Here is a 13,478-nt window from a genome sequence, read left to right as displayed (position 1 = left end):
TGGACATGATATTGGAGACTGCAGACAGACAGTCACTGGCGTTCTGTAGTACAGAGGGGGTAAGGTCGGGGAATGACGTGTATAGTTGTGTGTCATCAGCATAAAGATGGTACTGAAAGCCAAATCCCCTGATGGTCTGTCCAATTGGGGCTGTGTAGAGAGAGATGAGAATGGGGGAGAAGAGATGGGGGCCAAGGACTGAGCCCTAAGGTACCCCCACAGCAAGAGGAAGAGGAGATGAAGTGGAGCCAGAGAACAAAACACTGAAGGAGCGGTCAGAGAGATAGGAAGAGAACCAGGAGAGAGCAGTGTCCTTAATGGCTAGTGACTGGAGCCTAGAGAGTAGGAGATGGTGGTCAACAGTATCGAAAGCTGCAGATAGGTCAAGAAGAATGAGCAGAGAGCAGAGATGATTTCAGTGAGAGCATCAGTGATTTCACAATTTTATCCACGTTTAATCAGAGTTTGGCCCAAGTCTCATCAGTTTTTCTTGTATGTGAAAACAAAAGATTCTCCACTTTCTCCTATCTAACAGTCCATAAAAATCGGACTGCTCTAGGATGGCATCTAAGTACTGTTTGATTTCTTTCAAGGACCCGTAGACTTGCACTTTTGCCTTTTATCCAACACTCAGTTCATAGCGGTGACACTGGCACATTTTCAGTCACTGCTCTGAGTACAGAGAGCCCAAATGGTGAACTACTGTTAACTAGTGTCGGGCAGTGGTTTCAGATTGTTTCTGATCATGCAGGACCATGATCAGGGACACCACATCTTCTAAGTAGGGAAAGAAGCAATAAAGAATATACAGACAGTACAGCATGGGATCGCAGTTGATTCTTTTTGTTGGGTAAAATATTTCTCTGCTGGTTTTTAAACATGTTTTACCTCACAGAAAGCAGCAGCTGTGTTCCCATGCTGTCCTGTCTGTATACTCTTTTGCTTCTTCCCTTGACCAGGAGCTGTTGTATGATCAGACAGCACTTTGTCCAGACATGATCCACACTTACTGGCTAAATAAATTAACAGCAGTTCATGAATGCATGGCATAGCAGTTGAACCAACTGCTAGAAGCAGGCCACGGCCCAGCTTGGCTAACACAAGGAAGACCAGTACTGATCATGAAGGATCCTCACAAAGGAACATCTTCCTTCAACTACTAATCAATAACCTGCCTTACAACCTCATGGAAACTCCTGCCAGTAATCATAACCACCAAGCTATAGAACCATATGAACTAGCACAAGAATCCAGCTCAGAAAGGCATTGAGACCAACACTAGATCCTCTAAGAACCAGCTCCTTGTAGATAGAACAATCACTCAAGACTCAAGATTCATACAAATCAATCTCAGCACAGTCTGGATTAACTACAGGAAAGCCTATGACTCAATGCCACACAAATGGATCTTTGAATGCTTGGCTCTCTACAATGTCAACAGGAAATTAGAAACCTTCCTCAGAACCTCATTGGGTCTATGGAGAACAACACTGGAAATCAACTCTTGAGAACTAGCAAAAGTGACCATGAAATGCGGCATATACCGAGGTGATGCACTGTCCCCATTGCTATTCTGCAAAGGCTTGAAGCCCCTCAGTCAGATAATTATAGAGTATGGCTATGGATACAAGTTCAAGAGTGGAAGCACCATCAATCACCTCCTCTACATGGATGACAACAAGCTGTATTCAAAAAATGAACGAGACATCAATTTACTAATCTGCCTGACAAGAATCTACAGTGAAGACATCAGGATGTCCTTCACACTGGAGAAGTGTGGCCGGTTTGTAATAAAGAGAGGCAAGGTAGTCAAGACCGATGGAGCAAAATTAACATCAGGACACATAGCAGATGTACAGACATGCTAAAAATACCTTAGCATCCCACAGGGATACAGAAACCATGATGATGAGGCAAGGAAAGCAGAAACATCCAAATACTGTCAAAGGGTAAAGGCCCCGTTACAACGATTTTGTGAACGATATCGTTGCAATGCCACCAGTTTGGTGACGTTGCAGCGATGTCGTTTCGTCATCGTTGCGTGTGACATGTAGCAATGATCAACGGTCAGTTGGCTGATTGTTGATTGTTGCTTAATGCTCTGGGACATAATTCTGTCGTTGGTCTCCAGCTGGGCAGCACACATCGCTGCGTGTGACAGCGAGTGACCAACGATCAGCGATGCTGGGAGCTGGTATCCAGGGTAAACAGCGGGTATCTAATAGCCACACGCTCTTAGTTACCTGCTGTTTACCTTGGATACCAGCGTGCACGCTGGTATCCAGGATAAACAGCAGGTATCTAAGAGCCACGTGGCTCTTAGTTACCCGCTGTTTAACTTGGATACCAGCGTGCACGCTGGTATCCAGGATAAACAGTGGGTATCTAAGAGCCGCGCGGCTCTTAGTTACTCGCTGTTTACCTTGGATACCAGCTTGCTGACTGGTCCTGATCACTGGTGAGTCTGTCTAACTATGTCCCAGCAATCCCATCCACGTTGGATCGTTGGTGGGATCGCTGGGACATTGAAACATGTAACGGGGCCTTAAGACAGGTCCTGAAGAGCCAGCTTAATGGGAAGTATAAAATTTGTGACATCAATACATATGCCTAGCCAGTTATCAGATACTCTGCTGGCATAGTGTGCTGGCCCAAAGAAGAGATGGAAGCTGCAGATGTGAAGACATGAAAACTATTCACAATGCATGGAGGTCTCCACCCTACGTGTACCACCCAAAGATTGTGCACCAACAGAAAGGAAGGGCTTGATATGCATCTAAACCACCATTACAGATGAAACAAGGAGTATCCAGGAAAAGTAACATAGTTAGCAAGGCTGAAAATAGAGATTTGTCCATCCAGTTCAGCCTATATTCCGTCAGAATAAATCCCCAGATCTACGTCCTTCTAAAGAACCTAATAACTGTAAGATACAATATTGTTATGCTCCAGGAAGAAATCCAGTCCTCTCTGGAAACTCTTGACTGAGTTCGCTATCACCACCTCTTCAGGCAAGGTATTTCAGATTCTCACTGCCCTAATAGTAAAGAATCTTCTTCTATGTTGGTGGAAAAACTGTCTCTCCTCTAGTCACAGAGAATGCCCCCTTGTGACCGTCACCTTCCTTGGTATAAACAGATCCTTGAAGAGATATTGGCATAGTCCCCTTATAAAGTTATACATGGTTATTAGATCGCCCCTCAGTCGTCTTTTTTCTAGACTAAATAATCCTAATTTTGATAATCTCTCTGAATATTGTAGTTCCCCATCTCCTTTATTAATTTTGTGGCCCTCCTTTGTACCCGCTCTAGTTCCATTATATCCTTCCTGAGCAACAGTGCCCAAATATGTACACAGTACTCCATGTGTGGTCTAACCAGGGATTTGTGCAGAGGCAGTATAATGCTCTCATCATGTGTATCCAGACCTCTTTTTAATGCACCCCATGATCCTGTTTGCCTTGGCAGCTGGTGCCTGGCACTGGCTACTCCAAGTAAGCTTATCATTAGCTAGAATCCCCAAGTCCTTCTCCATGTCAGATTTACCCAGTGGTTTCTTGTTCAGTGTGTAATGGTGATATTGATTCCTTCTTCCCATGTGTATAACCTTACATTTATCATTGTTAAACCGCATCTGCCACCTTTTGGACCAAGATTCCAACTTATCCAGATCCATCTGTAGCAGAATACTATCTTCTCTTGTATTGACTGCTTTACATAGTTTTGTATCATCTGCAAATATCGATATTTTACTGTGTAAACCTTCTACCAGATCATTAATAAATATATTAAAGAGAATCGGTCCCAACACCGACCTCTGCGGTCCCCCACTGGTCACAGCGACCCAGTTAGAAAATAAACTATTTATAACCACCCTCTGCTTTCTATCACTAAGGCTAGTTTCACACTAGCATTTCCTGGAGCTGTGGAGGGATGCGCATGGCCACCGTGAAGCTCCCCCCATGGCCGCACCTCCTCTGGTCAGCTCCGCCTATGGACGCATGACACTGCTTGTGACTTGCGCACCCTATCTTTAGCATTGGGTATGCAGGCCCTGCGCAGGTATGTGTTTGCCAGTGCATGTGTCCTTTTGACGGTGCGCCGACCTGCGCCAAACGCACCATGTTGCATTTTGGTGTGATTGGCGCACCGTCAAATGGACGCATGCGCCAGCAAACGCATACCTGCTCACAGCCTGCGTACCCAATGCTAAAGATAGGGTACACAGGTCTAATGCAGCGTCATGCACCCATAGGCGGAGCTGATCGGAGGAGGTGCGGCCATGGGCGGAGCTTCACAGCAGCCATGAGCATCCCTCCGCATCTCCAGGAAACGCTAGTGTGAAACTAGCCTAAGCCAGTTACTTACCCATTTACACACATTTTCCCTCAGACCCAGCATTCTCATTTTGTGTACCAACCTCTTGTGTGGCACAGTATCAAACGCTTTGGAAAAATCAAGATATACCACATCCAATGACTGACCTTGGTCCAATCTACAGCTTACCTCTTCATAAAAGCTGATTAGATTGGTTTGACAGAAGCAATTCCTCATAAACCCATGCTGACATGGAATTACACAGTAGTTCTCATGGAGATGATCCAGAAAAAGATCCCTCAGAAACCCGTCAAATATTTTACCAACAATAGAGGTTAGACTTACTGGCCTATAATTTCCAGGTTCACTTTTAAAGCCTTTTTTGAATATTGGTACCACATTTGCTATGCGCCAGTCCTGTGGAACAGACCCCGTCACTATAGAGTCCCTAAATATAAGAAATAATGGTTTGCCTCTTACATTACTTAGTTCTCTTAGTACTCGTGGGTGTATGCTATCCGGACCAGGAGATTTATCTATTTTAATCTTATTTAGCCTGTTTTGCACCTCTTCTTGGGTTAGATTGGTGACCCTTAATATAGGGTTACATCCGAAAAATGGCACTAAAAGATGAGATGCTCAGAGAAAGCCTAATGCAGCAACAGCAACAAATCTAGAAGGAAGAACAGGAACATGGCAAGACAAGCCGCTGCCTTCCTTAGAGAGGGAGGTTTTTCTTTTGGCTTGGCCTAGCGTCTGTCTCGGCCACGAGTGCGGTTAGCACGGGTCAGTTACGGGGCACAGTTAATCCACGTGCTTAAATCCTATTGTTTTCAACTGGGTATTGCACCCTTATTTTGCACCTAGGAAGAGTGGAGAGGCCACAATCCAAGCTGCTTGAAATCTAGTGTGAAGTTTCCACAATCAGTGATGGTTTGGGGAGCCATGTCATCTGTTGGTATAGGTACATTGTGTTTTATGAAGACCAAAGTCAGTGCAGCCGTCTACCTGGAAATTTTAGAGCACGTCATGCTTCCCTCTGCCGACAAGCTATTTGGAAGTGGACTTTTCATTCTCCAGCAGGACTTTGCACCTGTCCACACTGCCAAAGGTACCAATGCCTGGTTTAAAAACAACAGTATCACTGCACTTCTTTGGCCAGCAAACTCGCCTGGCCTTAACCCCATAGAGAATCCATTCAGCATTGTCAAGAGGAAGATGAGAGACAACAGACCCTACAATGCAGATGAGCTGAAGGCTGCTATCAAAGCAACCTGGGTTTCCATAACCCCTCAGCAGTGCCACAGGCTGATTGCCTCCATGCCACGCCGCATTGATGCAGTAATTGATGCAAAAGGAGCCCTGACCGAGTGTAAAGTGCATTTACTGAACATACATTTCAGTAGGACAACATTTCACATTTTAAAATCATTTTTCAAGCTGGTGTTATAAAGTATTCTAATTTACTGGGATAATGACTTTTGGGTGTTCATTGGCTGTAAGCCATAATCAACACTAACAGAAATAAACACTTGAAGTAGATCACTCTGTAATGACTCTATATAATATATGAGATTCACTATATGCATTGAAGAACTGAAATAAATTAAGTTTTTGATGATATTCTAATTTTGCGAGAAGCACCCGAATATATCCATGTTTATGAATAAGTATATATTGATAGACATGTCATGGACTGGATACAAGTAATCTTATCAATATCAATCATTCTGATTGAAAATTACTTTAATATTGATATTAAAACTCAGTTTACTGTTCAACCTGTAATATTTTAGATTTGCATAAAATGTAAAAATGGGACCTAACCATCAAAAAACATAATATGGAACTTTTACTGTGTTTTATAATATGTTTGGGAAACACTGATAATAGAAAATATATTGTAAAGAAATATGTTATATTTTATTATGGAAATATTTCTAAGTCTTCAGTACAATTCTGCATTTTGCTTTTTTCCCATATGACTGTACAGAGCAGGAGATTTTATATTAATATTGTACTAATAATATTCCCTCCCAATCTCTCCCAAGCTCCTTCCTCACTATATAAGACGGCTCGCTCAGGATCCTACTACTGTATACGACATTCAGAAAGCTGCAGCACAGATGTGTCTGTTATGATTAGATTCCAGGGAATATTCCATGGATGAGCCGCCTACCTGCAGAGATGTCGGGGAAGTCGCTGTTAGGAATAGTTGTTATTTTCATCGTCTTTATAGTAGCACAGGGTCAGAAACTAAGCTCAGGACCAAACTGCTTTATTAAAAAATACTATCCTGTGTTGAATACAAATTATTTCCAGGATGGAGATATGATCCTTGGAGGAATATTCACTGTACATTATTTTTTTGACAGTTGCCGTAAAGAGCCAATTGATCAAGTTTGTAAATTGTAAGTATTGATCTTGGAATATAATCTTATTTTACTAAATACATTCAATCAATTTCTCTTAGTTTTAATGAAGAATCATTTTAATCTTTTTACAACCTACCATTATGGAACGTGACCCTGCATATTTAATATACTGTAACATGTTTAAATTATGCCCATCAATGATATACCGATAGGCAGCCTAGTGAGCCCATATGTAGAGTGTTAAGAGTTCCCATACATAGCAAACCTGGCAATGTTTGTTAGGCCTCTAACTCCTATGGCCACTAGTGATGAGCAAACATGCCAGGATGTTTTAACTGAGAATGCTTACATGCTGAGTGTCTTTAATGTGCTCGAATAATATGTTGGAGTCCTAGCGGCTGCCCGTCTTGTGGCTGTCTGACACCCACAACACATACTTGGAATTGCTTAACAAAGAGGCAGTCCCTGCATGTGTTGTGGCTGTCAAACAACTGCGGGGCATGAAAGTCACGGGGACTCAAACATATTTTTTGAGCATGTCAAAGACACTCGGTTATCACTCAAGCATGTTCAGATAAGATGTTATTCCAGCAAGTTCGCTAATCACTAATTGCCACACATTAGCACCAAGTGATCACATTGCAGGGCTCCGGTGGGTGACTGTTGGAGCCCTTTCATAATACATAAGCATATAGACTCTGCAGTTAGTATTGACCACAGAATCAAACATATCTCTCATCCAATTGTTAGAAGGGATGTTACCCAGCATTGCCGTAACATTACCTTGTATTTTGGTGCTTGTCTGGCGTCATAGACGTGAGATTACCATAAGTCAACAAGTTATTGAAAACTGTTTTGCCATGACTTTCTGTAGGGAAACTGCACTCATTATATCTAGTGCGTGTGTAGGATCGCTGGCCGGATTGGGGGGTGGTCCCTCTCTTACCACACAGAGATGTAACAGAGACACGATGGAGGCAATTGTCAGGTACAACAGGTCCAAGTTTATTCTCTTGCCGTACGCCTGACGGCCTCCGAAATACAACGCACTTCAATTCACTTCACTTCTCGGCCCTCCGTTTCTAGGGCCGCTTCACTCACACCGTACTTTACACCAGGGACGTACATATACGCACTGTCCCCTCTTCACTCTTCGACGCTCCTGTCAGATCTGTCACTGTGGCCACCTTAGGCCCGTAAACCAACAGCACTTTTACTGATCAGTCGTCTCTCCCTCAGTACGGTGTGCTTTACCTCGGTGCCTCGTGTATACTGCGGTACTTTTATGTCAGGACCACCCCCCTGACTTTCTCTCTCCTCAGTCCCCCTGGTTTGGTTTTCCTCAGAGTGCACAGACTGTCGTAGTCCTCCTGTCACTGGAGCTCCCCCTGGGGACTGGAACTTTCTGGAACCCTCCTGTCAAATTTATATCATTCCTGGTTCCCTGTAACTCCGCCCCCCATGACCAACGGTTTCCTAAGCCCTAAGCTGATGTCACGTCCTTTCCTCACACTCCTCCCTGCCCTCTAATGGTCAACCCAAGGTACTGCACGTCCACTACACTTTCTCAGCTGTTTCCCCTCTGTAGTAACTGACACCTGTCTAAACTGTGCAAACCTTCCTTTCTCTATTCTGACACGTCTATCCGTCCATCAGGTCACCTTCCCTACACGTACAGTGGCGAATCTGTCTGCATTTTTGGCTGATATAAGATATAGCCACTGCCTTTCAGGGCTTTTCTACAGCATTCTATAATGCTGTAGATAAGCCCCCTGTCTGATGTGAAAGATAAAAAAAAGTTTTATTATACCCACCCAGGGGGCGGTCCAGTCGAATGGGTGTCGCAGTTCCGTGTCCTGCGCCTCCCATCTTCTTGAGATGCCACCCTCCTGTTGCTTCATTGCTCCTCATAATCACGCTCCTGCGCAGGCGTACTTATCTGCCCTGTTGAGGGGAGACCAAAGTACTGGAGAGCGCAGGCACCGGGAAGGGTCAGAGAGGCCCAGCGCCTGCGCACTGCAATATTTTACTCTGCCCTCAAGAGGACAGAAAAGTATGCCTGGGCAGGAGCGCGATGCTGAGGAGCGATGAAGCAGCATTGCAAGAAGATGAGAGGCGCCAGACCCGGACCTGTGACACCCATCAGACCGGACCACACCCCCTGCCTGAGTATAATAAAACTTATTTTTCTTATCTTACAGGTCGGACAGGAGATTTATCTGCAGCATTATAGAATGCTGTAGATAAGTCCTGAAAGGCTGTGGCCACATCTTATATTGGCAAAAGCTACAGACAGGTTTGCTTTAAACAAACAGGAGACAATGTTGCTTCCACTGGTGCTAAGTTTGTAGGATTTTTTGAAAATACTTAAAATGAACAAGAAAATATTCTCATGAGATCACAAAGGTAAAGTTCCTTATGTTCCAATTTCAACATGGTGCTATTTTGTGGTCACTGCTGTTTCACATATGGGGTGGTGTGGCCTGCCATAATGGGGACTCAGCCTTGCAGCATGGGTGATTTGAGGCACCAGGTCGCCCACTCTGTGGGTACACTAACAGCATGGCAGTGGTTGGCATAGGACGCAGCACCATTAAGGCTATAAAAGGTCAGGAACCCAGTGATATGTGGCAGTGTAGTAGTGTTGAACTAAGAACTTCATATTCAGTTTTGTAAATTTTTGCCTTGCAGCATAGACCAGTGTGTTACCTTTGTGTGCGCGCTACGTCTTTCCATTTTCAGCTAAACACATTATTATTATTATTATTATTATTTTTCATTTTTATAGCGCCATTTATTCCATGACACTTAAAATGTGAAAACGGGGCATACATAGACAAGTACAATAAACATGAGCAATACAAGTCACACACAAGTACAGAAGGAGAGAAGACCCTTCCGCGAGGACTCATAGTCTACAGCAGATGGGTGAGGCTACTCTAGGAGAGGGTTGAGCTGTTCGTGTGGCGGTTCAGTACACTGACGGGTTTATTTCCTGTTGTTTCAATGTCAGCTAAGGGACAGATAGGTATAGGTAAAGATTGGTGACTGAAAGATCTGTCCAGGCCTAGATATTAATGACCTACTCACAAGATGTCATCTAATAGGTGGTCATTGGTGGGGTCTCATACCAGGAATTCCAAATTCAGCAGCCGGATGTAGACACTTTCAATGGAGTTGTGGAGCACTGGTTCTGTAGGCTGCTGCCAAGTACTTCCGGACAGCTCCTACTTTTTTGAATAGGAGATGTGATGTGGTAGCTGATGACAGACAGCAGTGATTGCAACACTTCAACTTGGACACAGCTCCATTTAATCTCTTCATCACCTAGAAGTGAGTACAAAGGCTCCTGTCAGTCATTAAGTTAGCAGCACGCATAATGCGGTTATAGCATTGCAGCTCTCTTCATGTTAAAAAAAATCCTCAATTTTCCAAGATGAAATTCATACAAGCAAGTATGACTGGGAACATAGAGGACATGAGTAAGAACTGGTGTGTGTGTGTCTTGAAATGCGTTGGCTGACCTGGAAAGTCTTGCTTCTCTCAGGGGTGAACTACAAGCAAACACAGCATCAAGTATGTTCAGATTAAATAACATAAAGCATGGAGTTTTCTTATCACAGTATGTTAAAAACATATTTTTTTTATTCTCTCTTAATATAGTCTAAGCAAATGTTTGTTTCTTTTTGCTATTCAGTCCTTTAGCGTCCTTCTATAGATATGTTCTGGCCTTTATTTTCGCCATAGATGAGATTAACAAGAATCCATATATTTTACCCAATGTGACCCTTGGATACCATGTGACTGATTCCTGCAACAATGAAAATAAAGCCGTAGAGAATGTACTACAGATCTTATCCGGTCCAGGAGACATAGTCCCCAACTATTGTTGTCTCAGTAATCACAAACTTGTGGGAGTAGTTGGTGATCAGTCATCGAAGACGTCATTACAGATAATAGAACATTTAAATGTTTATGGTTACACCCAGGTAAATATATTTTATACATAGGAATCATAAACTCAAAAACCAGATATTGACTAACAACGGTATAGTAAATGGCTTTTGCTGTTTGCTAGAGAACCTGTTCCTGTTCTGTACTCACCTGTGATATAGAGTACTGCTTGAACAGGAAAGCTGATACATGCTGCTCGATCTACGGGCAACATGTATCAGGCCCTTGCTGAATGATTTCAGCCATGTATGTTTAACTTTGGAATTTAGCTCCGATTGAGATATCAACATACATTAAAAGCTTCCAGGGACCAAGTCACTTGGGCGACTAGTTGAACACAAGGGACCCAATGGCTTCTCCCTGTTCGCTGGCAGTCAATGACAGGTCTCTCTCAATGCACGCACGCTGGAGTAATGTAGACCTGACAAGCACTTGCAACAAGCTGGAAGAAGCCATCGGAGATCAACTATCCCAGCTATTCTCCAGAATGGTTCAGTCCTCAAAAGTGTGTTCTGCCATTACTGACCCCACTCTGAAATACATCTATTTGTCTGCCATGTCCTATTATTCTACTGTGTGGCTTCTTCCACTGCCACCATCACTGCACAAACACACATCTGGCTACCCGCCCACTATCTTTTATTGTTCTAGACCAGCAGTTCCCAATCTCCAGTCCCTGTGGACCCCAACAGGTCATGTTTTCAGGATTTCTATAGTGTTACACATGTGAGAGAATTCCTGATGCCTTGATGATGCTTCCATCACCTGTGAAATACTAAGGAAATCCGGAAAACATGACGTGTTGCGGTCCGCGATGACTGGAGTTTGGGAACCACTGTTCTAGACTGTGCTGCTGCCGGGCCTGTCATTACGGGCCCTTGAAAGGAGAAGAAATTGGTCAGGACTAAGATCTATGACAAAGAAAAAACACAAAAATTGAGCTTGGTTTGAGTTGGTACAGATGCAGCATATAAATGCATGTTCACATGGCCAAAAAGCATACAAAACCTACAAAAGACAAAGTAAAAAAAACTCTGCTATAATTAAATAAGTAAAAAGCAAAAGTGCATTTAAATCATACAGAGTCCTTAGTATTGCTGTATTTGATCAAACATAGCATAAAAGCCGTCCCACCATCGACAAGGTGACTCTGTGGTCGGGGCGGTCCTCCACTGTCTAGTATTAATAACCTTATCATGTGTCAAAGTTGACATCTGTGTGAATAAGGGGAGACAGGGACCGGGTCCCAACCAGTGGACACCAGTCAGGGGAAGCCTTTAAATACAATTTCCAGCTCAGGAGAGGGAGGCCACACCCCAGCTTGCACAGAATGCAAAAATACAAAGAAAAAACACAAAAATTGAGCTTGGTTTGAGTTGTTACACATGCAGCATATAAATGCATGTTCACATGGCCAAAAAGCATTTAAAACCTACAAAAGACAAATTGAAAAAAACCCTGCTATAATTAAGTGAAAAGCAAAAGTGCATTTAAATCAGACAGATTATGTATGATTTAAATGCACTTTCACTTTTTACTTATTTAATTATAGCAGGGTTTTTTTCAATTTGTCTTTTGCAGGTTTTTGAAAGATCTATGACAGCTGAAAACGGATAGACTTGGTGTCACTATGTCTTTTTAAATCTACTGTTCTCTATATGTTTTTAATGGATCTATTAAATGTGATGTTTTAAATATAGATTTGGTAGAAACCAAAAATGGCGCTGAGAACCCAATATCTATATTGCAAGAGAAAAAAAAAAGAAAGGTTTTCCAAGGGGCCAGCATACAAGAAATAGCTGCTCCTTGACCCACACCGTGAGAAGGTAAAATTTATGTCACCGGAAATGTAGATGAGTGACTCCACAAAATCAGCAATTATGGAGGTAATAAAGCTTCAGGTAGCGGTGTTCCAATAATGTCACCAGGAGTGTAGTATAGTATAAAGTGCGCGGACACTGTAAGAAGCTGTACTTGCTAAATTCCAGGAGTAAAATTTGAGTTTTATATAGGAAGCTGTGTGAAAACCCCTATAACACCCCAATGAACTTTATCAATGATCCAGTAACATCCGTGCCATTGCTGAAAAAAAAATTGTATGAATTCTGCCAGACAGTTAAAGTAAAAGTATCACCTTGGCCGTTGTCAGCGGTTCCTGTTGTGGTGCCTTTGTTGTGAAGGGATCAGTATTACAGTGTCCACACACTTTATATTATACTGGACTCTTGGTGACATTATTGGAACACCGCTACCTGAAGGTTTATTACCTCCATAATAGCAGATTTTGTGGAATCACTCATCTACATTTCCGCTGAATTTAATTTTACCTTCTCACAGTGTGGTTCAAGGGGCAGCTATTCCTTGCAGGCTGGCCTCTGGGAAAATTTTTATCTGAGGACAAAATGTCTTTTTTTGGTTATCTCCACATAGAAGCGGTCACCATCAAGGACACAGAATAGTGAATAAGGCTCATTGTGGTCTAACTACCTCTAAATACTTTATGTGTATTGCCAGCTGCAGCCTTCCACATGAGTTGTGAATAAGGCTCATTGTGGTCTAACTACCTCTAAATACTTTATACGCATTTCATTGCTTTCGAAAGATACAAAGGCTATGTCCACCTTAGTACACATGCATTCCTAGGAAATTGGTAAAAAGACCATTTCTGACAGTATCTATCCGATAGTCCGAAAACTCAGCATCAACAAACAGTATAACTACCAATTGCTCCTGATGAAGGCTTGTGCCTGAGCCAAAACGTTGTTTGGAAACAACTTTTTTTGTACAAGATAAATTAATTAAATTTTTGAAAGCAACAAGTTCTCTCTTCACT

The 13,478-nt window shown here is 42.8% G+C and overlaps 1 protein-coding gene across 1 annotated transcript in view; it reads left to right on the top strand.

Annotated features, from left to right (window-relative positions):
• Positions 1-10,148: 10,148 nt before the first annotated feature.
• Positions 10,149-13,478, top strand: part of LOC141098813 (vomeronasal type-2 receptor 26-like) — a 42,005-nt gene continuing 38,675 nt past the window's right edge. Inside the window, exons 1-2 of the mRNA XM_073586789.1 lie at positions 10,149-10,183; positions 10,389-10,680. Of these exons, the coding sequence (XP_073442890.1) occupies positions 10,149-10,183; positions 10,389-10,680 (327 nt within the window). The remainder of the gene's footprint in view (positions 10,184-10,388; positions 10,681-13,478) is intronic.

The sequence above is a fragment of the Dendrobates tinctorius genome, unplaced genomic scaffold, assembly GCF_039654945.1.
Source record: "Dendrobates tinctorius isolate UK_male_01 unplaced genomic scaffold, ASM3965494v1 ptg000095l, whole genome shotgun sequence".
NCBI classification, from domain to species: domain Eukaryota; kingdom Metazoa; phylum Chordata; class Amphibia; order Anura; family Dendrobatidae; genus Dendrobates; species Dendrobates tinctorius.
This window is presented reverse-complemented; position numbering and strand designations above follow the sequence as displayed.